Source organism: Pleurodeles waltl, chromosome 11 (assembly GCF_031143425.1).
Source record: "Pleurodeles waltl isolate 20211129_DDA chromosome 11, aPleWal1.hap1.20221129, whole genome shotgun sequence".
Lineage (NCBI taxonomy): Eukaryota > Metazoa > Chordata > Amphibia > Caudata > Salamandridae > Pleurodeles > Pleurodeles waltl.
In genome coordinates this window covers 19,382,969-19,409,471 of record NC_090450.1, presented here as the reverse complement: position 1 = coordinate 19,409,471, position 26,503 = coordinate 19,382,969, and the positions used below count along the sequence as shown (strand labels likewise).

Here is a 26,503-nt window from a genome sequence, read left to right as displayed (position 1 = left end):
CTTGGTGGAATGTTTTTGTTGAGAATCTGTATAGTAAATGTAGGCAGAGAAAACAAAATAGAATGTGTGGTGGGTTCTTTTGTTCATGGATAGATGATGTGCACTGCGTGCTGGTTAAACATTGAGAGCTAAATTCTGATTCCTCAGCAGACATCTCTGCATGTATCAGAATACTGAGTTGAGTGATAGTTAACACAAGCTCAAGTTGTTGACCCAATAGATTTTAGAAACTCAAACATCTTGAGCTTTCTTAGGGGGAAACCCTAGATTAAACCTAAATCATGTATTCTCTTGTATTAAATCCCAATGTGTGCTCTTCCCCATTTGAAATGTGAAGGCCCAGAATAGGAGGTATTCTCACACCCAGTCACTACAACTCTGCAGTGCAACACTACTATCTGGTGTTTTAAGTATTCTTTGTACCTTGCAGAAATATCACTAGGGTCTTGGTCCTCAATTCACAAACTCCCATCAATTTCAATTAAGATAGTTTTTGGAAACTGGTCCTTTATTTGACCCTTTATCTGACTTTTCAAGTTTTGGCAATTATTTCCTAAACTACTGCGGTGAACTCTGCAACAGGGAGGGCATTTCAAGTTCCTTTCAGAACTATCTTTTATACTGTAAACATTCTAGAAGTCAAGGTACTTTTGCCCCAGATGTGCGACATTAGGGGTACATTGATTCAAGTTTCTCTAGAAAACTGGTGATGATGTTTCACATTTGTGTAATGTTCATTCCATTTTAATGAGCCCCTGAATTTAGATTAGTCCACAATTTTGTGCCAGGCAGTGATTAGACATTAATTTGTTGAGGGAATGCTTTTAAACTCTTATAAAACACATTGCTGTGGTGAAAAAGGCATGACTTTACTTTTTCAAAAATATAGTCATTAAGAAGCGATATTCACTATAAATATTTTTAAGTACTTTGCTGCCGAGTAACTCTTGTTCTCTTTCTCTGTTTCAGTGCCCAATGTAACCAGCAATCTAAAAGTCACAGATGTTTCAGTAGATTCAATTTCACTGAGCTGGCTACCACCAACTGGCAACAAAAGCTTGTATTTTGTGCAAGTGTTAGGAAATCCTACCTTCAATTTGACATCTTACACTGAATTTGTGCTCATCACAAATTTAACACCTGGGAATCACTATACATTCTTAGTCTCAGCTGTGGCTGGAAATGGTGTACTGGGGAACAGCAGTATCATATCAGAATACACAGGTGAGCATGGAGTGCTTGAGGCTGAATAATTTTTTAAGGATGAGCTACTTTGCCATAGATGTGTGTTCTTCAGGCTTAAAATGCTGTAATCTATGATGGTCTCAAAACCCTGAGTTTGATAGACAGATTACAATTTAAAAAACAGACCCCACACTATCCCAGTATCCCACAATTTAGTATCAGCATTCACTACCTATTTCCTTTTACAAGACAGTTTAAAATATGAGATGTTTCAAGGGTAGCTAGAAATTCTGTTGAGTGTCTACATAGCAAATATATGCAGAGAAAACAAAGTATTTTCTGTATTGGCCTATTTTGTCCACAGATAGAAATGTGCAATCTGGGCTACTTAGACATTTTAGGGCAGAGTTTGGACCCTTGAGCAAAGATAGATCTGTTTTTAGATGAGAATTCTAAGTTGAGTGATAGTTAACACATCCTCATGTTTTTCATCCAATAGATTTTGGCAACTGAAGCCTGCTGAAGTTTATTAGGGTAAAGGCCCAGATATAAGCCAAACCATGCATGTTTTTTTTATTAATATGAATATCTGGAATATGAGACATCTTCTACACAAGTAAATACACCAGTCAAGTGTAGCACTGCCATTTGTTGTGTTCAATATCAACACAAATTGTTATAGGTTCTTAGACCTCAATTTACAAAGGCTATGAATGAAAGTTCAGACCATTAATTATCTGATATAGTTTTATCTTTAGAGCGTATTTCTGACTTTTTAGTTGTTACAATTACTGACTCTATTAGCACTGTAAAGTCAACAAAGATATGGTGTTTCAAGTTCTTTTCCTGATTACCTTTTATTGATGTAAAGTTCCCAGTACTCAGTTGACTTTTGCCCTTGGTATATGATATTTGGGCAACATTGATAACATTTTCTCTGCCCAATTGGTGACGATGTTTAACATTTGTGTAATGCTCTTTCATTTTAATGAGCTTCTACCTCTGAATTATCCCACACTTTTATGGCGAGCAATTAATAGGAATTAATTCCCTGAATAGATATTTTTAAACTTTAATAAAGCAGATTGTTGAAGTCAAAAATCCAAGACTGTACTTTTTAAATAAGTCTGCTGGGGAGCGATATTTACCATTAATATGTAAACTAATTCGCACTCTCTTTTTGCATTTCAGTGCCTAATGTAACCAACGATCTTAATGTCACAGATGTTTCAGTAGATTCAATTTCACTGAGCTGGCTACCACCAACTGGCAACAAAAGCTTGTATTTTGTGCAAGTGTTAGGAAATTCTACCTTCAATTTGACATCTTACACTGAATTTGTGCTCATCACAAATTTAACACCTGGGAATCACTATACATTCTTAGTCTCAGCTGTGGCTGGAAATGGTGTACTGGGGAACAGCAGTATCATATCAGAATACACAGGTGAGCATGGAGTGCTTGAGGCTGAATTTTTTTTTAAGGATGAGCTACTTTGCCATAGATGTGTGTTCTTCAGGCTTAAAATGCTGTAATCTATGATGGTCTCAAAACCCTGAGTTTGATAGACAGATTACAATTTAAAAAACAGACCCCACACTATCCCAGTATCCCACAATTTAGTATCAGCATTCACTACCTATTTCCTTTTACAAGACAGTTTAAAATATGAGATGTTTCAAGCGTAGCTAGAAATTCTGTTGAGTGTCTACATAGCAAATATATGCAGAGAAAACAAAGTATTTTCTGTATTGGCCTTTTTTGTCCACAGATAGAAATGTGCAATCTGGGCTACTTAGACATTTTAGGGCAGAGTTTGGACCCTTGAGCAAAGATTGATCTGTTTTTAGATGAGAATTCTAAGTTGAGTGATAGTTAACACATCCTCATGTTTTTCATCCAATACATTTTGTCAACTGAAGCCTGCTGAAGTTTATTAGGGTAAAGGCCCAGATATAAGCCGAACCATGCATGTTTTTTTTATTAATATGAATACCTGGAATATGAGACATCTTTTACACAAGTAAATACACCAGTCAAGTGTAGCACTGCCATTTGTTGTGTTCAATATCAACACAAATTGTTATAGGTTCTTAGACCTCAATTTTCAAAGGCCATGAGTGAAAGTTCAGACCATTAATTATCTGATATAGTTTTATCTTTAGAGCGTATTTCTGACTTTTTATTTGTTACAATTACTGACTCTATTAGCACTGTAAAGTCAACAAAGATATGGTGTTTCAAGTTCTTTTCCTGATTACCTTTTATTGATGTAAAGTTTCCAGTACTCAGTTGACTTTTGCCCTTGGTATGTGATATTTGGGCAACATTGATAATATTTTCTCTGCCCAATTGGTGACGATGTTTAACATTTGTGTAATGCTCTTTCATTTTAATGAGCTTCTACCTCTGAATTATCCCACAATTTTATGGCGAGCAATTAATAGGAATTAATTCCCTGAATAGATATTTTTAAACTTTAATAAAGCAGATTGTTGAAGTCAAAAGCCAAGACTGTACTTTTTAAATAAGTCTGTTGGGGAGCGATATTTACCATTAATATGTAAACTAAATCGCACTCTCTTTTTGCATTTCAGTGCCTAATGTAACCAACGATCTTAATGTCACAGACGTTTCAGTAGATTCAATTTCACTGAGCTGGCTACCACCAACTGGCAACAAAAGCTTGTATTTTGTGCAAGTGTCAGGAAATCCTGCCTTCAATTTGACATCTTTCAGTGAATTTGTGCTCATCACAAATTTAACACCAGGGAATCACTATACATTCTTAGTCTCAGCTGTTGCTGGAAATGGTGTATTAGGGAACAGCAGTATCATAGCAGAATACACAGGTGAGTATTGAAATTGTGAGACTTAATAATTTTTACGGTGAACTTTTTTGACATAATTTTGCATTTTCGAAGCATAAAATGCTGCGATCCATGATAGTCTCAAACCCTGCATTTGAAGGGCACAGTACAGTTTCAAGAAGCAGATCCCACACTATCAAAACTTTTTCAGCATTCTCTACTTATTCCCTCTAGCATTAGAATTTTAAACATAAGACTATTCAAGCCTTGGTGGAATGTTTTTGTTGAGAATCAGTATAGTAAATGTAGGCAGAGAAAACAAAATAGAATGTGTGGTGGGTTCTTTTGTTCATGGATAGATGTTGTGCACTGCGTGCTGGTTAAACATTGAGAGCAAAATTCTGATTCCTCAGCAGACATCTCTGCATGTATCAGAATACTGAGTTGAGTGATAGTTAACACAAGCTCATGTTGTTCACCCAATAGATTTTAGAAACTCAAACATCTTGAGCTGTCTTAGGGGGAAAACCCTAGATTAAACCTAAATCATGTATTCTCTTGTATTAAATCCCAATGTGTGCTCTTCCCCATTTGAAATGTGAATGCCCAGAATAGGAGGTATTCTCACACCCAGTCACTACAACTCTGCAGTGCAACACTACTATCTGGTGTTTTAAGTATTCTTTGTACCTTGCAGAAATATCACTAGGGTCTTGGTCCTCAATTCACAAACTCCCATCAATTTCAATTAAGATAGTTTTTGGAAACTGGTCCTTTATTTGACCCTTTATCTGACTTTTCAAGTTTTGGCAATTATTTCCTAAACTACTGCGGTGAACTCTGCAACAGGGAGGGCATTTCAAGTTCCTTTCAGAACTATCTTTTATACTGTAAACATTCTAGAAGTCAACGTACTTTTGCCCCAGATGTGCGACATTAGGGGTACATTGATTCAAGTTTCTCTAGAAAATTGGTGATGATGTATCACATTTGTGTAATGTTCATTCCATTTTAATGAGCCCCTGAATTTAGATTAGTCCACAATTTTGTGCCAGGCAGTGATTAGACATTAATTTGTTGAGGGAATGCTTTTAAACTCTTATAAAACACATTGCTGTGGTGAAAAAGGCATGACTTTACTTTTTCAAAAATATAGTCATTAAGAAGCGATATTCACTATAAATATTTTAAGTACTTTGCTGCCGAGTAACTCTTGTTCTCTTTCTCTGTTTCAGTGCCCAATGTAACCAACAATCTAAAAGTCACAGATGTTTCAGTAGATTCAATTTCACTGAGCTGGCTACCACCAAATGGCAACAAAAGCTTGTATTTTGTGCAAGTGTTAGGAAATCCTACCTTCAATTTGACATCTTACACTGAATTTGTGCTCATCACAAATTTAACACCTGGGAATCACTATACATTCTTAGTCTCAGCTGTGGCTGGAAATAGTGTACTGGGGAACAGCAGTATCATATCAGAATACACAGGTGAGCATGGAGTGCTTGAGGCTGAATAATTTTTTAAGGATGAGCTACTTTGCCATAGATGTGTGTTCTTCAGGCTTAAAATGCTGTAATCTATGATGGTCTCAAAACCCTGAGTTTGATAGACAGATTACAATTTAAAAAACAGACCCCACACTATCCCAGTATCCCACAATTTAGTATCAGCATTCACTACCTATTTCCTTTTACAAGACAGTTTAAAATATGAGATGTTTCAAGGGTAGCTAGAAATTCTGTTGAGTGTCTACATAGCAAATATATGCAGAGAAAACAAAGTATTTTCTTTATTGGCCTATTTTGTCCACAGATAGAAATGTGCAATCTGGGCTACTTAGACATTTTAGGGCAGAGTTTGGACCCTTGAGCAAAGATAGATCTGTTTTTAGATGAGAATTCTAAGTTGAGTGATAGTTAACACATCCTCATGTTTTTCATCCAATAGATTTTGGCAACTGAAGCCTGCTGAAGTTTATTAGGGTAAAGGCCCAGATATAAGCCAAACCATGCATGTTTTTTTATTAATATGAATATCTTTAATATGAGACATCTTTTACACAAGTAAATACACCAGTCAAGTGTAGCACTGCCATTTGTTGTGTTCAATATCAACACAAATTGTTATAGGTTCTTAGACCTCAATTTACAAAGGCTATGAATGAATGTTCAGACCATTAATTATCTGATATAGTTTTAACTTTAGAGCGTATTTCTGACTTTTTATTTGTTACAATTACTGACTCTATTAGCACTGTAAAGTCAACAAAGATATGGTGTTTCAAGTTATTTTCCTGATTACCTTTTATTGATGTAAAGTTTCCAGTACTCAGTTGACTTTTGCCCTTGGTATATGATATTTGGGCAACATTGATAACATTTTCTCTGCCCAATTGGTGACGATGTTTAACATTTGTGTAATGCTCTTTCATTTTAATGAGCTTCTACCTCTGAATTATCCCACACTTTTATGGTGAGGAATTAATAGGAATTAATTCCCTGAATAGATATTTTTAAACTTTAATAAAGCAGATTGTTGAAGTCAAAAATCCAAGACTGTACTTTTTAAATAAGTCTGTTGGGGAGCGATATTTACCATTAATATGTAAACTAAATCGCACTCTCTTTTTGCATTTCAGTGCCTAATGTAACCAACGATCTTAATGTCACAGACGTTTCAGTAGATTCAATTTCACTGAGCTGGCTACCACCAACTGGCAACAAAAGCTTCTATTTTGTGCAAGTGTCAGGAAATCCTGCCTTCAATTTGACATCTTTCAGTGAATTTGTGCTCATCACAAATTTAACACCAGGGAATCACTATACATTCTTAGTCTCAGCTGTGGCTGGAAATGGTGTACTGGGGAACAGCAGTATCATAGCAGAATACACAGGTGAGTATTGAAATTGTGAGACTTAATAATGTTTAAGGTGAACTTTTTTGACATAATTTAGCATTTTCGAAGCATAATATGCGGCGATCCATCATAGTCTCAAACCCTGCATTTGAAGGGTACAGTACAGTTTCAAGAAGCAGATCCCACACTATCAAAACTTTTTCAGCATTCTCTACTTATTCCCTCTAGCAATAGAATTTTAAACATAAGACTATTCAAGCCTTGGTGGAATGTTTTTGTTGAGAATCTGTATAGTAAATGTAGGCAGAGAAAACAAAATAGAATGTGTGGTGGGTTCTTTTGTTCATGGATAGATGATGTGCACTGCGTGCTGGTTAAACATTGAGAGCTAAATTCTGATTCCTCAGCAGACATCTCTGCATGTATCAGAATACTGAGTTGAGTGATAGTTAACACAAGCTCATGTTGTTCACCCAATAGATTTTAGAAACTCAAACATCTTGAGCTTTCTTAGGGGGAAACCCTAGATTAAACCTAAATCATGTATTCTCTTGTATTAAATCCCAATGTGTGCTCTTCCCCATTTGAAATGTGAATGCCCAGAATAGGAGGTATTCTCACACCCAGTCACTACAACTCTGCAGTGCAACACTACTATCTGGTGTTTTAAGTATTCTTTGTACCATGCAGAAATATCACTAGGGTCTTGGTCCTCAATTCACAAACTCCCATCAATTTCAATTAAGATAGTTTTTGGAAACTGGTCCTTTATTTGACCCTTTATCTGACTTTTCAAGTTTTGGCAATTATTTCCTAAACTACTGCGGTGAACTCTGCAACAGGGAGGGCATTTCAAGTTCCTTTCAGAACTATCCTTTATACTGTAAACATTCTAGAAGTCAAGGTACTTTTGCCCCAGATGTGCGACATTAGGGGTACATTGATTCAAGTTTCTCTAGAAAATTGGTGATGATGTTTCACATTTGTGTAATGTTCATTCCATTTTAATGAGCCCCTGAATTTAGATTAGTCCACAATTTTGTGCCAGGCAGTGATTAGACATTAATTTGTTGAGGGAATGCTTTTAAACTCTTATAAAACACATTGCTGTGGTGAAAAAGGCATGACTTTACTTTTTAAAAAATATAGTCATTAAGAAGCGATATTCACTATAAATATTTTAAGTACTTTGCTGCCGAGTAACTCTTGTTCTCTTTTTCTGTTTCAGTGCCCAATGTAACCAACAATCTAAAAGTCACAGATGTTTCAGTAGATTCAATTTCACTGAGCTGGCTACCACCAACTGGCAACAAAAGCTTGTATTTTGTGCAAGTGTTAGGAAATCCTACCTTCAATTTGACATCTTACACTGAATTTGTGCTCATCACAAATTTAACACCTGGGAATCACTATACATTCTTAGTCTCAGCTGCGGCTGGAAATGGTGTACTGGGGAACAGCAGTATCATATCAGAATACACAGGTGAGCATGGAGTGCTTGAGGCTGAATAATTTTTTAAGGATGAGCTACTTTGCCATAGATGTGTGTTCTTCAGGCTTAAAATGCTGTAGTCTATGATGGTCTCAAAACCCTGAGTTTGATAGACAGATTACAATTTAAAAAACAGACCCCACACTATCCCAGTATCCCACAATTTGGTATCAGCATTCACTACCTATTTCATTTTACAAGACAGTTTAAAATACGAGATGTTTCAAGCCTAGCTAGAAATTCTGTTGAGTGTCTACATAGCAAATATATGCAGAGAAAACAAAGTATTTTCTGTATTAGCCTTTTTTGTCCACAGATAGAAATGTGCAATCTGGGCTACTTAGACATTTTAGGGCAGAGTTTGGACCCTTGAGCAAAGACTGATCTGTTTTTAGATGAGAATTCTAAGTTGAGTGATAGTTAACACATCCTCATGTTTTTCATTCAATAGATTTAGGCAACTGAAGCCTGCTGAAGTTTATTAGGGTAAAGGCCCAGATATAAGCCAAACCATGCATGTTTTTTTATTAATATGAATATCTGGAATATGAGACATCTTTTACACAAGTAAATACACCAGTCAAGTGTAGCACTGCCATTTGTTGTGTTCAATATCAACACAAATTGTTATAGGTTCTTAGACCTCAATTTACAAAGGCTATGAATGAAAGTTCAGACCATTAATTATCTGATATAGTTTTATCTTTAGAGCGTATTTCTGACTTTTTATTTGTTACAATTACTGACTCTATTAGCACTGTAAAGTCAACAAAGATATGGTGTTTCAAGTTCTTTTCCTGATTACCTTTTATTGATGTAAAGTTTCCAGTACTCAGTTGACTTTTGCCCTTGGTATGTGATATTTGGGCAACATTGATAACATGTTCTCTGCCCAATTGGTGACAATGTTTCACATTTGTGTAATGCTCTTTCATTTTAATGAGCTTCTACCTCTGAATTATCCCACAATTTTATGGCGAGCAATTAATAGGAATTAATTCCCTGAATAGATATTTTTAAACTTTAATAAAGCAGATTGTTGAAGTCAAAAAGCCAAGACTGTACTTTTTAAATAAGTCTCTTGGGGAGCGATATTTACCATTAATATGTAAACTAAATCGCACTCTCTTTTTGCATTTCAGTGCCTAATGTAACCAACGATCTTAATGTCACAGACGTTTCAGTAGATTCAATTTCACTGAGCTGGCTACCACCAACTGGCAACAAAAGCTTCTATTTTGTGCAAGTGTCAGGAAATCCTGCCTTCAATTTGACATCTTTCAGTGAATTTGTGCTCATCACAAATTTAACACCTGGGAATCACTATACATTCTTAGTCTCAGCTGTTGCTGGAAATGGTGTATTAGGGAACAGCAGTATCATAGCAGAATACACAGGTAAATATTGAAATTGTGAGACTTAATAATTTTTAAGGTGAACCTTTTTGACATAATTTTGCATTTTCGAAGCATAATATGCGGCGATCCATGATAGTCTCAAACCCTGCATTTGAAGGGTACAGTACAGTTTCAAGAAGCAGATCCCACACTATCAAAACTTTTTCAGCATTCTCTACTTATTCCCTCTAGCAATAGAATTTTAAACATAAGACTATTCAAGCCTTGGTGGAATGTTTTTGTTGAGAATCTGTATAGTAAATGTAGGCAGAGAAAACAAAATAGAATGTGTGGTGGGTTCTTTTGTTCATGGATAGATGATGTGCACTGCGTGCTGGTTAAACATTGAGAGCTAAATTCTGATTCCTCAGCAGACATCTCTGCATGTATCAGAATACTGAGTTGAGTGATAGTTAACACAAGCTCAAGTTGTTGACCCAATAGATTTTAGAAACTCAAACATCTTGAGCTTTCTTAGGGGGAAACCCTAGATTAAACCTAAATCATGTATTCTCTTGTATTAAATCCCAATGTGTGCTCTTCCCCATTTGAAATGTGAAGGCCCAGAATAGGAGGTATTCTCACACCCAGTCACTACAACTCTGCAGTGCAACACTACTATCTGGTGTTTTAAGTATTCTTTGTACCTTGCAGAAATATCACTAGGGTCTTGGTCCTCAATTCACAAACTCCCATCAATTTCAATTAAGATAGTTTTTGGAAACTGGTCCTTTATTTGACCCTTTATCTGACTTTTCAAGTTTTGGCAATTATTTCCTAAACTACTGCGGTGAACTCTGCAACAGGGAGGGCATTTCAAGTTCCTTTCAGAACTATCTTTTATACTGTAAACATTCTAGAAGTCAAGGTACTTTTGCCCCAGATGTGCGACATTAGGGGTACATTGATTCAAGTTTCTCTAGAAAACTGGTGATGATGTTTCACATTTGTGTAATGTTCATTCCATTTTAATGAGCCCCTGAATTTAGATTAGTCCACAATTTTGTGCCAGGCAGTGATTAGACATTAATTTGTTGAGGGAATGCTTTTAAACTCTTATAAAACACATTGCTGTGGTGAAAAAGGCATGACTTTACTTTTTCAAAAATATAGTCATTAAGAAGCGATATTCACTATAAATATTTTTAAGTACTTTGCTGCCGAGTAACTCTTGTTCTCTTTCTCTGTTTCAGTGCCCAATGTAACCAGCAATCTAAAAGTCACAGATGTTTCAGTAGATTCAATTTCACTGAGCTGGCTACCACCAACTGGCAACAAAAGCTTGTATTTTGTGCAAGTGTTAGGAAATCCTACCTTCAATTTGACATCTTACACTGAATTTGTGCTCATCACAAATTTAACACCTGGGAATCACTATACATTCTTAGTCTCAGCTGTGGCTGGAAATGGTGTACTGGGGAACAGCAGTATCATATCAGAATACACAGGTGAGCATGGAGTGCTTGAGGCTGAATAATTTTTTAAGGATGAGCTACTTTGCCATAGATGTGTGTTCTTCAGGCTTAAAATGCTGTAATCTATGATGGTCTCAAAACCCTGAGTTTGATAGACAGATTACAATTTAAAAAACAGACCCCACACTATCCCAGTATCCCACAATTTAGTATCAGCATTCACTACCTATTTCCTTTTACAAGACAGTTTAAAATATGAGATGTTTCAAGGGTAGCTAGAAATTCTGTTGAGTGTCTACATAGCAAATATATGCAGAGAAAACAAAGTATTTTCTGTATTGGCCTATTTTGTCCACAGATAGAAATGTGCAATCTGGGCTACTTAGACATTTTAGGGCAGAGTTTGGACCCTTGAGCAAAGATAGATCTGTTTTTAGATGAGAATTCTAAGTTGAGTGATAGTTAACACATCCTCATGTTTTTCATCCAATAGATTTTGGCAACTGAAGCCTGCTGAAGTTTATTAGGGTAAAGGCCCAGATATAAGCCAAACCATGCATGTTTTTTTTATTAATATGAATATCTGGAATATGAGACATCTTCTACACAAGTAAATACACCAGTCAAGTGTAGCACTGCCATTTGTTGTGTTCAATATCAACACAAATTGTTATAGGTTCTTAGACCTCAATTTACAAAGGCTATGAATGAAAGTTCAGACCATTAATTATCTGATATAGTTTTATCTTTAGAGCGTATTTCTGACTTTTTAGTTGTTACAATTACTGACTCTATTAGCACTGTAAAGTCAACAAAGATATGGTGTTTCAAGTTCTTTTCCTGATTACCTTTTATTGATGTAAAGTTCCCAGTACTCAGTTGACTTTTGCCCTTGGTATATGATATTTGGGCAACATTGATAACATTTTCTCTGCCCAATTGGTGACGATGTTTAACATTTGTGTAATGCTCTTTCATTTTAATGAGCTTCTACCTCTGAATTATCCCACACTTTTATGGCGAGCAATTAATAGGAATTAATTCCCTGAATAGATATTTTTAAACTTTAATAAAGCAGATTGTTGAAGTCAAAAATCCAAGACTGTACTTTTTAAATAAGTCTGCTGGGGAGCGATATTTACCATTAATATGTAAACTAATTCGCACTCTCTTTTTGCATTTCAGTGCCTAATGTAACCAACGATCTTAATGTCACAGATGTTTCAGTAGATTCAATTTCACTGAGCTGGCTACCACCAACTGGCAACAAAAGCTTGTATTTTGTGCAAGTGTTAGGAAATCCTACCTTCAATTTGACATCTTACACTGAATTTGTGCTCATCACAAATTTAACACCTGGGAATCACTATACATTCTTAGTCTCAGCTGTGGCTGGAAATGGTGTACTGGGGAACAGCAGTATCATATCAGAATACACAGGTGAGCATGGAGTGCTTGAGGCTGAAATTTTTTTTAAGGATGAGCTACTTTGCCATAGATGTGTGTTCTTCAGGCTTAAAATGCTGTAATCTATGATGGTCTCAAAACCCTGAGTTTGATAGACAGATTACAATTTAAAAAACAGACCCCACACTATCCCAGTATCCCACAATTTAGTATCAGCATTCACTACCTATTTCCTTTTACAAGACAGTTTAAAATATGAGATGTTTCAAGCGTAGCTAGAAATTCTGTTGAGTGTCTACATAGCAAATATATGCAGAGAAAACAAAGTATTTTCTGTATTGGCCTTTTTTGTCCACAGATAGAAATGTGCAATCTGGGCTACTTAGACATTTTAGGGCAGAGTTTGGACCCTTGAGCAAAGATTGATCTGTTTTTAGATGAGAATTCTAAGTTGAGTGATAGTTAACACATCCTCATGTTTTTCATCCAATACATTTTGTCAACTGAAGCCTGCTGAAGTTTATTAGGGTAAAGGCCCAGATATAAGCCGAACCATGCATGTTTTTTTTATTAATATGAATACCTGGAATATGAGACATCTTTTACACAAGTAAATACACCAGTCAAGTGTAGCACTGCCATTTGTTGTGTTCAATATCAACACAAATTGTTATAGGTTCTTAGACCTCAATTTTCAAAGGCCATGAGTGAAAGTTCAGACCATTAATTATCTGATATAGTTTTATCTTTAGAGCGTATTTCTGACTTTTTATTTGTTACAATTACTGACTCTATTAGCACTGTAAAGTCAACAAAGATATGGTGTTTCAAGTTCTTTTCCTGATTACCTTTTATTGATGTAAAGTTTCCAGTACTCAGTTGACTTTTGCCCTTGGTATGTGATATTTGGGCAACATTGATAATATTTTCTCTGCCCAATTGGTGACGATGTTTAACATTTGTGTAATGCTCTTTCATTTTAATGAGCTTCTACCTCTGAATTATCCCACAATTTTATGGCGAGCAATTAATAGGAATTAATTCCCTGAATAGATATTTTTAAACTTTAATAAAGCAGATTGTTGAAGTCAAAAGCCAAGACTGTACTTTTTAAATAAGTCTGTTGGGGAGCGATATTTACCATTAATATGTAAACTAAATCGCACTCTCTTTTTGCATTTCAGTGCCTAATGTAACCAACGATCTTAATGTCACAGACGTTTCAGTAGATTCAATTTCACTGAGCTGGCTACCACCAACTGGCAACAAAAGCTTGTATTTTGTGCAAGTGTCAGGAAATCCTGCCTTCAATTTGACATCTTTCAGTGAATTTGTGCTCATCACAAATTTAACACCAGGGAATCACTATACATTCTTAGTCTCAGCTGTTGCTGGAAATGGTGTATTAGGGAACAGCAGTATCATAGCAGAATACACAGGTGAGTATTGAAATTGTGAGACTTAATAATTTTTAAGGTGAACTTTTTTGACATAATTTTGCATTTTCGAAGCATAAAATGCTGCGATCCATGATAGTCTCAAACCCTGCATTTGAAGGGCACAGTACAGTTTCAAGAAGCAGATCCCACACTATCAAAACTTTTTCAGCATTCTCTACTTATTCCCTCTAGCATTAGAATTTTAAACATAAGACTATTCAAGCCTTGGTGGAATGTTTTTGTTGAGAATCAGTATAGTAAATGTAGGCAGAGAAAACAAAATAGAATGTGTGGTGGGTTCTTTTGTTCATGGATAGATGTTGTGCACTGCGTGCTGGTTAAACATTGAGAGCAAAATTCTGATTCCTCAGCAGACATCTCTGCATGTATCAGAATACTGAGTTGAGTGATAGTTAACACAAGCTCATGTTGTTCACCCAATAGATTTTAGAAACTCAAACATCTTGAGCTGTCTTAGGGGGAAAACCCTAGATTAAACCTAAATCATGTATTCTCTTGTATTAAATCCCAATGTGTGCTCTTCCCCATTTGAAATGTGAATGCCCAGAATAGGAGGTATTCTCACACCCAGTCACTACAACTCTGCAGTGCAACACTACTATCTGGTGTTTTAAGTATTCTTTGTACCTTGCAGAAATATCACTAGGGTCTTGGTCCTCAATTCACAAACTCCCATCAATTTCAATTAAGATAGTTTTTGGAAACTGGTCCTTTATTTGACCCTTTATCTGACTTTTCAAGTTTTGGCAATTATTTCCTAAACTACTGCGGTGAACTCTGCAACAGGGAGGGCATTTCAAGTTCCTTTCAGAACTATCTTTTATACTGTAAACATTCTAGAAGTCAACGTACTTTTGCCCCAGATGTGCGACATTAGGGGTACATTGATTCAAGTTTCTCTAGAAAATTGGTGATGATGTATCACATTTGTGTAATGTTCATTCCATTTTAATGAGCCCCTGAATTTAGATTAGTCCACAATTTTGTGCCAGGCAGTGATTAGACATTAATTTGTTGAGGGAATGCTTTTAAACTCTTATAAAACACATTGCTGTGGTGAAAAAGGCATGACTTTACTTTTTCAAAAATATAGTCATTAAGAAGCGATATTCACTATAAATATTTTAAGTACTTTGCTGCCGAGTAACTCTTGTTCTCTTTCTCTGTTTCAGTGCCCAATGTAACCAACAATCTAAAAGTCACAGATGTTTCAGTAGATTCAATTTCACTGAGCTGGCTACCACCAAATGGCAACAAAAGCTTGTATTTTGTGCAAGTGTTAGGAAATCCTACCTTCAATTTGACATCTTACACTGAATTTGTGCTCATCACAAATTTAACACCTGGGAATCACTATACATTCTTAGTCTCAGCTGTGGCTGGAAATAGTGTACTGGGGAACAGCAGTATCATATCAGAATACACAGGTGAGCATGGAGTGCTTGAGGCTGAATAATTTTTTAAGGATGAGCTACTTTGCCATAGATGTGTGTTCTTCAGGCTTAAAATGCTGTAATCTATGATGGTCTCAAAACCCTGAGTTTGATAGACAGATTACAATTTAAAAAACAGACCCCACACTATCCCAGTATCCCACAATTTAGTATCAGCATTCACTACCTATTTCCTTTTACAAGACAGTTTAAAATATGAGATGTTTCAAGGGTAGCTAGAAATTCTGTTGAGTGTCTACATAGCAAATATATGCAGAGAAAACAAAGTATTTTCTGTATTGGCCTATTTTGTCCACAGATAGAAATGTGCAATCTGGGCTACTTAGACATTTTAGGGCAGAGTTTGGACCCTTGAGCAAAGATAGATCTGTTTTTAGATGAGAATTCTAAGTTGAGTGATAGTTAACACATCCTCATGTTTTTCATCCAATAGATTTTGGCAACTGAAGCCTGCTGAAGTTTATTAGGGTAAAGGCCCAGATATAAGCCAAACCATGCATGTTTTTTTATTAATATGAATATCTGGAATATGAGACATCTTTTACACAAGTAAATACACCAGTCAAGTGTAGCACTGCCATTTGTTGTGTTCAATATCAACACAAATTGTTATAGGTTCTTAGACCTCAATTTACAAAGGCTATGAATGAAAGTTCAGACCATTAATTATCTGATATAGTTTTATCTTTAGAGCGTATTTCTGACTTTTTATTTGTTACAATTACTGACTCTATTAGCACTGTAAAGTCAACAAAGATATGGTGTTTCAAGTTCTTTTCCTGATTACCTTTTATTGATGTAAAGTTTCCAGTACTCAGTTGACTTTTGCCCTTGGTATGTGATATTTGGGCAACATTGATAACATGTTCTCTGCCCAATTGGTGACAATGTTTCACATTTGTGTAATGCTCTTTCATTTTAGCGAGCTTCTACCTCTGAATTATCCCACAATTTTATGGCGAGCAATTAATAGGAATTAATTCCCTGAATAGATATTTTTAAACTTTAATAAAGCAGATTGTTGAAGTCAAAAAGCCAAGACTGTACTTTTTAAATAAGTCTCTTGGGGAGCGATATTTACCATTAATATGTAAACTAAATCGCACTCTCTTTTTGCATTTCAGTGCCTAATGTAACCAACGATCTTAATGTCACAGACGTTTCAGTAGATTCAATTTCACTGAGCTGGCTACCACCAACTGGCAACAAAAGCTTCTATTTTGTGCAAGTGTCAGGAAATCCTGCCTTCAATTTGACATCTTTCAGTGAATTTGTGCTCATCACAAATTTAACACCTGGGAATCACTATACATTCTTAGTCTCAGCTGTTGCTGGAAATGGTGTATTAGGGAACAGCAGTATCATAGCAGAATACACAGGTAAATATTGAAATTGTGAGACTTAATAATTTTTAAGGTGAACCTTTTTGACATAATTTTGCATTTTCGAAGCATAATATGCGGCGATCCATGATAGTCTCAAACCCTGCATTTGAAGGGTACAGTACAGTTTCAAGAAGCAGATCCCACACTATCAAAACTTTTTCAGCATTCTCTACTTATTCCCTCTAGCAATAGAATTTTAAACATAAGACTATTCAAGCCTTGGTGGAATGTTTTTGTTGAGAATCTGTATAGTAAATGTAGGCAGAGAAAACAAAATAGAATGTGTGGTGGGTTCTTTTGTTCATGGATAGATGATGTGCACTGCGTGCTGGTTAAACATTGAGAGCTAAATTCTGATCAATCAATCAATCAATCAATCAAAGGCATTTGTATAGCGCACTGCTCACCCGGAGGGTCTCAAGGCGCTGGGGGGGGGGGGGAACGCTACTGCTCGAACAGCCAGGTCTTGAGTTGCTTCCTGAAGGCGAGATGGTCTTGCGTTGTCCGGAGGTGGATGGGGAGGGAGTTCCATGTCTTGGCTGCCAGGTAGGAGAAGGATCTTCCTCCGGCGGTGGCTCTGCGGATGCGGGGGACGGTGGCGAGAGCGAGGCTGGCGGAGCGGAGCTGGCGGGTGGGCTTGTGGAAGGTCAGGCGGCTGTTGAGGAACTTGGGGCCCAGGTCGTGGAGGGCCTTGTGTGCGTGGGTGAGGAGTCGGAACGTGATTCTTTTGTTGACTGGGAGCCAGTGCAGGTCTCTCAGGTGTTCGGAAATGTGGCTGTGTCGGGGGATGTCCAGGATGAGTCGTGCTGAGGCGTTCTGGATCCGTTGGAGTTTCTTCTGGAGTTTGGCGGCGGTGCCGGCGTAGAGGGCGTTCCCGTAGTCCAGCCGACTGGTGACGAGGGCCTGGGTGACCGTCTTCCTGGTCTCGGTGGGGATCCACCGGAAGATCTTTCGAAGCATGCGCAGGGTGTTGAAGCATGAAGATGAGACGGCGTTGACTTGTCTGGTCATCGAGAGGGAGGAGTCCAGGATGAAGCCTAGGTTGCGAGCGTGGTCCGTTGGCTTGGGGGTGGCTCCCAGGGCGGGGGGCCACCAGGAGTCGTCCCAGGCGGATGGTGATGATCCCAGGATGAGGACCTCCGTCTTGTCTGAGTTCAGTTTCAGGCGGCTGTTCTTCATCCATTCGGCGACGTCTTTCATCCCTTCGTGTAGGCTGGCTCTGGCGGCGTCCGGGTCGCTGGTGAGGGAGAGGATCAGCTGGGTGTCGTCGGCGTAGGTGATGATCTTGAGGTTGTGTTGACGTGCGATGGTTGCGAGGGGGCTCATATAGACGTTGAAGAGGGTGGGGCTGAGCGATGACCCTTGTGGAACTCCGCAGATGACTTCGGTGGCCGCTGACCGGAACGGGGGGAGGCGGACTCTCTGGGTTCTTCCGGCGAGGAATGAGGTGATCCACTCCAGGGCCTTCTCCTGGATGCCGGTGTTGTTCAGGCGCTGTACCAGGGTGCGGTGGCAGACAGTGTCGAACGCTGCGGAGAGGTCCAGGAGGATGAGGGCCGCAGTTTCCCCATTGTCCATTAGGGATCTGATGTCGTCTGTGGCTGCGATGAGGGCGGTCTCCGTGCTGTGGTTGGCTCGGAAGCCGGATTGCGAGTGGTCGAGGGATCCGTTGGTCTCGAGGAAGGCGGCTAGCTGTCTGTTGACGGTCTTCTCGATGACTTTGGCAGGAAACGGGAGGAGCGAGATGGGGCGGTAGTTCTTGAGGTCGGAGGGGTCTGCAGTTGGTTTCTTCAGCAGGGCACTGATCTCGGCGTGTTTCCAGCACTCCGGGAAGGTGGCGGTGTTGAAGGAGGCGTTGACGATGTCACGGAGGTGGGGTGCGATGATGTGGTCGGCCGTGTTGAAGATGTGGGGTGGGCAGGGGTCCGTAGGGGATCCGGAGTGGATGGTGTTCATTGTGCGTGTTGTGTCTTCGGTGCTGACTGGGGTCCAGGTGCGGAGGGTGGCGGTGGGGGGCATCGGCTCGGTGGTGGGGTTTGTGGTTGGTGGGCCGAAGCTGTTGTGAATGTTGGCGATCTTGTCGTGGAAGAAGGCTGCGAGGGAGTCGCAGAGGTCTTGCGAGGGAGTGATGTCATTGTTTCCGGCGTCGGGGTTGGAGAGCTCTTTGACGATGCTGAAGAGTTCCTTGCTGTTGTGGGTGTTGTTGTCCAGTCGTTCCTTGAAGGCTGTCTTCTTTGTGGCGCGGATCAGTTGGTGGTGTTTGCGGGTGGCGTGTTTGAGGGCCGTCATGTTGTCTGTGGTCTGGTTGGTGCGCCAGGTGTTCTCCAGGGAGCGGCAGTTCTTCTTGGAGGTGATGAGCTCGTCGGTGAACCAGGAGGCTTTCTTGCTGCTGCGTCTGCTGGGGGGGTTCTTCTTCAGTGGTGCGAGGGCGTCTGCGCAGTTGGTGATCCACTGTGTGAGGTTGTTGGCGGCTTCGTTGGGGTCCGTTGAGCTGGTGGGGGGGTTCTGGCTGAGGAAGGTGGTGAGCTGGTCGCCGGTGATCTTGTTCCAGCTCCTGCGGGGGGTTTGTTGAGGGTGGTGGTGGGTCGTCGTTTTACTGAAGCTGAAGTGGACGCAGCTGTGGTCAGTCCACTGGAGATTGGTGGAGTGGCTGAAGGTGACATATTTGCTGGATGAGAAGACTGGGTCAAGCGTGTGGCCGGCGTGGTGGGTAGGGGTGGTTACCAGTTGCTTGAGTCCGAGGTTGGCCAGGTTGGCCAGTAGAGCAGTGGTGTTGCGGTCCTTGTCGTCCTCCAGGTGGAAGTTGAGGTCCCCCAGGAGGATGTAGTCGGTGGAATTGATGGCGTGGGGGCTGACGAAGTCTGTGATGTCTTCGCTGAACTGTGTGCGTGGTCCCGGTGGTCTGTAGATGAGGGTGCCTCTGAGCGTGGTCTTGGGGTTGGTGTGTATCTGGAAGTGGAGGTGTTCGGCGGAGGTGAAGGTGTCATCGGAGTTGGTCGTGATGCGGATGGTGTTCTTGTGGATGATGGCGATGCCTCCTCCTGTCTGGTTGACGCGGTCCCTCCTGGTGATTTTATAGCCTTCTGGGACGGCGATGGCTACGTCGGGTGCTGAGGAGGCGTTCATCCAGGTTTCTGTCAGGAAGGCGATGTCTGGTGCTGTCGAGTCGAGGAGGTTCCAGAGTTCGACGGCATGCCTGTGAACGGAGCGGGTGTTGAGCAGGATGCACATCAGGTGTTTGTTGCTGGGGCTCGGTTTAGTAGGTGCAGTGTTGGGTCGTAGGCTGGTGAAGCGGCAGGTCAGGCAGGTGAAGGGTCCGTGGGTGCGTCTCGGGGTGGCTCGGTAGCAGGCGGTGTTTCGGCCGGCGTTGAGTGCGTGGAGGGTTCTGGCATCGTAGCTGTGCAGGGTGTGCTGGCGAGGGCGAGGACCAGGGGGTCTGGCGCTGGGCGTGGTCCAGGCGCGGACGGGCGCAGACGGGCTTACCTTTGGCGCACCTTCGGCGCTCAGTCGGTGCTCCCGCTGCGCGCGTCCGCTGCGCGGTCGCTCTGGGGGCGTCATAAGTAAGGAGCCGGGAGGGAGGAGCAGCTGGGTGGCGGGAGCGGTCCGGCGAATGGAATCACAGGGGGGCGGGGCCGCAGGGAGGCAGCGGCGGGAAATCCCAGGAGCAGCGAGCAAAGGAATCTGCAGGCAGGAGGCGGCAAAGGCAGGCAGGAGCGGCAGCAGTGAGTGGGGCGACCAAGCCCTGTGGAGGGCTGAGCGGTCACACTCTGTGGTCCCCTACGGTCCCCTTAAGTAAGGAGCCGGGAGGGAGGAGCAGCTGGGTGGCGGGAGCGGTCCGGCGAATGGAATCACAGGGGGGCGGGGCCGCAGGGAGGCAGCGGCGGGAAATCCCAGGAGCAGCGAGCGAAGGAATCTGCAGGCAGGAGGCGGCAAAGGCAGGCAGGAGCGGCAGCAGTGAGTGGGGCGACCAAGCCCTGTGGAGGGCTGAGCGGGCTGAGCGGGCTGAGCGATTCCTCAGCAGACATCTCTGCATGTATCAGAATACTGAGTTGAGTGATAGTTAACACAAGCTCAAGTTGTTGACCCAATAGATTTTAGAAACTCAAACATCTTGAGCTTTCTTAGGGGGGAAACCCTAGATTAAACCTAAATCATGTATTCTCTTGTATTAAATCCCAATGTGTGCTCTTCCCCATTTGAAATGTGAAGGCCCAGAATAGGAGGTATTCTCACACCCAGTCACTACAACTCTGCAGTGCAACACTACTATCTGGTGTTTTAAGTATTCTTTGTACCTTGCAGAAATATCACTAGGGTCTTGGTCCTCAATTCACAAACTCCCATCAATTTCAATTAAGATAGTTTTTGGAAACTGGTCCTTTATTTGACCCTTTATCTGACTTTTCAAGTTTTGGCAATTATTTCCTAAACTACTGCGGTGAACTCTGCAACAGGGAGGGCATTTCAAGTTCCTTTCAGAACTATCTTTTATACTGTAAACATTCTAGAAGTCAAGGTACTTTTGCCCCAGATGTGCGACATTAGGGGTACATTGATTCAAGTTTCTCTAGAAAACTGGTGATGATGTTTCACATTTGTGTAATGTTCATTCCATTTTAATGAGCCCCTGAATTTAGATTAGTCCACAATTTTGTGCCAGGCAGTGATTAGACATTAATTTGTTGAGGGAATGCTTTTAAACTCTTATAAAACACATTGCTGTGGTGAAAAAGGCATGACTTTACTTTTTCAAAAATATAGTCATTAAGAAGCGATATTCACTATAAATATTTTTAAGTACTTTGCTGCCGAGTAACTCTTGTTCTCTTTCTCTGTTTCAGTGCCCAATGTAACCAGCAATCTAAAAGTCACAGATGTTTCAGTAGATTCAATTTCACTGAGCTGGCTACCACCAACTGGCAACAAAAGCTTGTATTTTGTGCAAGTGTTAGGAAATCCTACCTTCAATTTGACATCTTACACTGAATTTGTGCTCATCACAAATTTAACACCTGGGAATCACTATACATTCTTAGTCTCAGCTGTGGCTGGAAATGGTGTACTGGGGAACAGCAGTATCATATCAGAATACACAGGTGAGCATGGAGTGCTTGAGGCTGAATAATTTTTTAAGGATGAGCTACTTTGCCATAGATGTGTGTTCTTCAGGCTTAAAATGCTGTAATCTATGATGGTCTCAAAACCCTGAGTTTGATAGACAGATTACAATTTAAAAAACAGACCCCACACTATCCCAGTATCCCACAATTTAGTATCAGCATTCACTACCTATTTCCTTTTACAAGACAGTTTAAAATATGAGATGTTTCAAGGGTAGCTAGAAATTCTGTTGAGTGTCTACATAGCAAATATATGCAGAGAAAACAAAGTATTTTCTGTATTGGCCTATTTTGTCCACAGATAGAAATGTGCAATCTGGGCTACTTAGACATTTTAGGGCAGAGTTTGGACCCTTGAGCAAAGATAGATCTGTTTTTAGATGAGAATTCTAAGTTGAGTGATAGTTAACACATCCTCATGTTTTTCATCCAATAGATTTTGGCAACTGAAGCCTGCTGAAGTTTATTAGGGTAAAGGCCCAGATATAAGCCAAACCATGCATGTTTTTTTTATTAATATGAATATCTGGAATATGAGACATCTTCTACACAAGTAAATACACCAGTCAAGTGTAGCACTGCCATTTGTTGTGTTCAATATCAACACAAATTGTTATAGGTTCTTAGACCTCAATTTACAAAGGCTATGAATGAAAGTTCAGACCATTAATTATCTGATATAGTTTTATCTTTAGAGCGTATTTCTGACTTTTTAGTTGTTACAATTACTGACTCTATTAGCACTGTAAAGTCAACAAAGATATGGTGTTTCAAGTTCTTTTCCTGATTACCTTTTATTGATGTAAAGTTCCCAGTACTCAGTTGACTTTTGCCCTTGGTATATGATATTTGGGCAACATTGATAACATTTTCTCTGCCCAATTGGTGACGATGTTTAACATTTGTGTAATGCTCTTTCATTTTAATGAGCTTCTACCTCTGAATTATCCCACACTTTTATGGCGAGCAATTAATAGGAATTAATTCCCTGAATAGATATTTTTAAACTTTAATAAAGCAGATTGTTGAAGTCAAAAATCCAAGACTGTACTTTTTAAATAAGTCTGCTGGGGAGCGATATTTACCATTAATATGTAAACTAATTCGCACTCTCTTTTTGCATTTCAGTGCCTAATGTAACCAACGATCTTAATGTCACAGATGTTTCAGTAGATTCAATTTCACTGAGCTGGCTACCACCAACTGGCAACAAAAGCTTGTATTTTGTGCAAGTGTTAGGAAATCCTACCTTCAATTTGACATCTTACACTGAATTTGTGCTCATCACAAATTTAACACCTGGGAATCACTATACATTCTTAGTCTCAGCTGTGGCTGGAAATGGTGTACTGGGGAACAGCAGTATCATATCAGAATACACAGGTGAGCATGGAGTGCTTGAGGCTGAATTTTTTTTTAAGGATGAGCTACTTTGCCATAGATGTGTGTTCTTCAGGCTTAAAATGCTGTAATCTATGATGGTCTCAAAACCCTGAGTTTGATAGACAGATTACAATTTAAAAAACAGACCCCACACTATCCCAGTATCCCACAATTTAGTATCAGCATTCACTACCTATTTCCTTTTACAAGACAGTTTAAAATATGAGATGTTTCAATCGTAGCTAGAAATTCTGTTGAGTGTCTACATAGCAAATATATGCAGAGAAAACAAAGTATTTTCTGTATTGGCCTTTTTTGTCCACAGATAGAAATGTGCAATCTGGGCTACTTAGACATTTTAGGGCAGAGTTTGGACCCTTGAGCAAAGATTGATCTGTTTTTAGATGAGAATTCTAAGTTGAGTGATAGTTAACACATCCTCATGTTTTTCATCCAATACATTTTGTCAACTGAAGCCTGCTGAAGTTTATTAGGGTAAAGGCCCAGATATAAGCCGAACCATGCATGTTTTTTTTATTAATATGAATACCTGGAATATGAGACATCTTTTACACAAGTAAATACACCAGTCAAGTGTAGCACTGCCATTTGTTGTGTTCAATATCAACACAAATTGTTATAGGTTCTTAGACCTCAATTTTCAAAGGCCATGAATGAAAGTTCAGACCATTAATTATCTGATATAGTTTTATCTTTAGAGCGTATTTCTGACTTTTTATTTGTTACAATTACTGACTCTATTAGCACTGTAAAGTCAACAAAGATATGGTGTTTCAAGTTCTTTTCCTGATTACCTTTTATTGATGTAAAGTTTCCAGTACTCAGTTGACTTTTGCCCTTGGTATGTGATATTTGGGCAACATTGATAATATTTTCTCTGCCCAATTGGTGACGATGTTTAACATTTGTGTAATGCTCTTTCATTTTAATGAGCTTCTACCTCTGAATTATCCCACAATTTTATGGCGAGCAATTAATAGGAATTAATTCCCTGAATAGATATTTTTAAACTTTAATAAAGCAGATTGTTGAAGTCAAAAGCCAAGACTGTACTTTTTAAATAAGTCTGTTGGGGAGCGATATTTACCATTAATATGTAAACTAAATCGCACTCTCTTTTTGCATTTCAGTGCCTAATGTAACCAACGATCTTAATGTCACAGACGTTTCAGTAGATTCAATTTCACTGAGCTGGCTACCACCAACTGGCAACAAAAGCTTCTATTTTGTGCAAGTGTCAGGAAATCCTGCCTTCAATTTGACATCTTTCAGTGAATTTGTGCTCATCACAAATTTAACACCAGGGAATCACTATACATTCTTAGTCTCAGCTGTTGCTGGAAATGGTGTATTAGGGAACAGCAGTATCATAGCAGAATACACAGGTGCGTATTGAAATTGTGAGACTTAATAATTTTTAAGGTGAACTTTTTTGACATAATTTTGCATTTTCGAAGCATAAAGTGCGTGATACATGATAGTCTCAAACCCTGCATTTGACGGGCACAGTACAGTTTCAAGAAGCAGATCCCACACTATCAAAACTTTTTCAGCATTCTCTACTTATTCCCTCTAGCAATGGAATTTTAAACATAAGACTATTCAAGCCTTGGTGGAATGTTTTTGTTGAGAATCTGTATAGTAAATGTAGGCAGAGAAAACAAAATAGAATGTGTGGTGGGTTCTTTTGTTCATGGATAGATGATGTGCACTGCGTGCTGGTTAAACATTGAGAGGTAAATTCTGATTCCTCAGCAGACATCTCTGCATGTATCAGAATACTGAGTTGAGTGATAGTTAACACAAGCTCATGTTGTTCACCCAATAGATTTTAGAAACTCAAACATCTTGAGCTTTCTTAGGGGGAAACCCTAGATTAAACCTAAGCCATGTATTCTCTTGTATTAAATCCCAATGTGTGCTCTTCCCCATTTGAAATGTGAATGCCCAGAATAGGAGGTATTCTCACTCCCAGTCACTACAACTCTGCAGTGCAACACTACTATCTGGTGTTTTAAGTATTCTTTGTACTTTGCAGAAATATCACTAGGGTCTTGGTCCTCAATTCACAAACTCACATCAATTTCAATTAAGATAGTTTTTGGAAACTGTTCCTTTATTTGACCCTTTATCTGACTTTTCAAGTTTTGGCAATTATTTGCTAAACTACTGCGGTGAACTCTGCAACAGGGAGGGCATTTCAAGTTCCTTTCAGAACTATCTTTTATACTGTAAACATTCTAGAAGTCAAGGTACTTTTGCCCCAGATGTGCGACATTAGGGGTACATTGATTCAAGTTTCTCTAGAAAATTGGTGATGATGTTTCACATTTGTGTAATGTTCATTCCATTTTAATGAGCCCCTGAATTTAGATTAGTCCACAATTTTGTGCCAGGCAGTGATTAGACATTAATTTGTTGAGGGAATGCTTTTAAACTCTTATAAAACACATTGCTGTGGTGAAAAAGGCATGACTTTACTTTTTCAAAAATATAGTCATTAAGAAGCGATATTCACTATAAATATTTTAAGTACTTTGCTGCCGAGAAACTCTTGTTCTCTTTTTCTGTTTCAGTGCCCAATGTAACCAACAATCTTAAAGTCACAGATGTTTCAGTAGATTCAATTTCACTGAGCTGGCTACCACCAACTGGCAACAAAAGCTTGTATTTTGTGCAAGTGTTAGGAAATCCTACCTTCAATTTGACATCTTACACTGAATTTGTGCTCATCACAAATTTAACACCTGGGAATCACTATACATTCTTAGTCTCAGCTGTGGCTGGAAATGGTGTACTGGGGTACAGCAGTATCATATCAGAATACACGGGTGAGCATGGAGTGCTTGTGACTGAATAATTTTTTAAGGATGAGCTACTTTGCCATAGATGTGTGTTCTTCAGGCTTAAAATGCTGTAATCTATGATGGTCTCAAAACCCTGAGTTTGATAGTCAGATTACAATTTAAAAAACGGATCCCACACTATCCCAGTATCCCACAATTTGGTATCAGCATTTACTACCTATTTCCTTTTACAGGACAGTTTAAAATATGAGATGTTTCAAGACTAGCTAGAAATTCTGTTGAGTGTCTACATAGCAAACATATGCAG

At 39.4% G+C, this 26,503-nt stretch overlaps 1 protein-coding gene across 1 annotated transcript; it reads left to right on the top strand.

The window, feature by feature from the left end:
* Nucleotides 1–659: 659 nt before the first annotated feature.
* LOC138265056 (receptor-type tyrosine-protein phosphatase eta-like) lies at nt 660–24,785 on the top strand. Its single transcript, XM_069212604.1, has 11 exons — nt 660–675; nt 3,783–4,037; nt 5,231–5,485; nt 6,637–6,891; nt 9,490–9,744; nt 10,938–11,192; nt 13,751–14,005; nt 15,199–15,453; nt 16,605–16,859; nt 21,707–21,961; nt 24,520–24,785. Exons 1-11 carry the CDS (start codon nt 660–662, stop codon nt 24,783–24,785), a joined length of 2,577 nt encoding a protein of 858 aa, XP_069068705.1.
* Nucleotides 24,786–26,503: the final 1,718 nt, after the last annotated feature.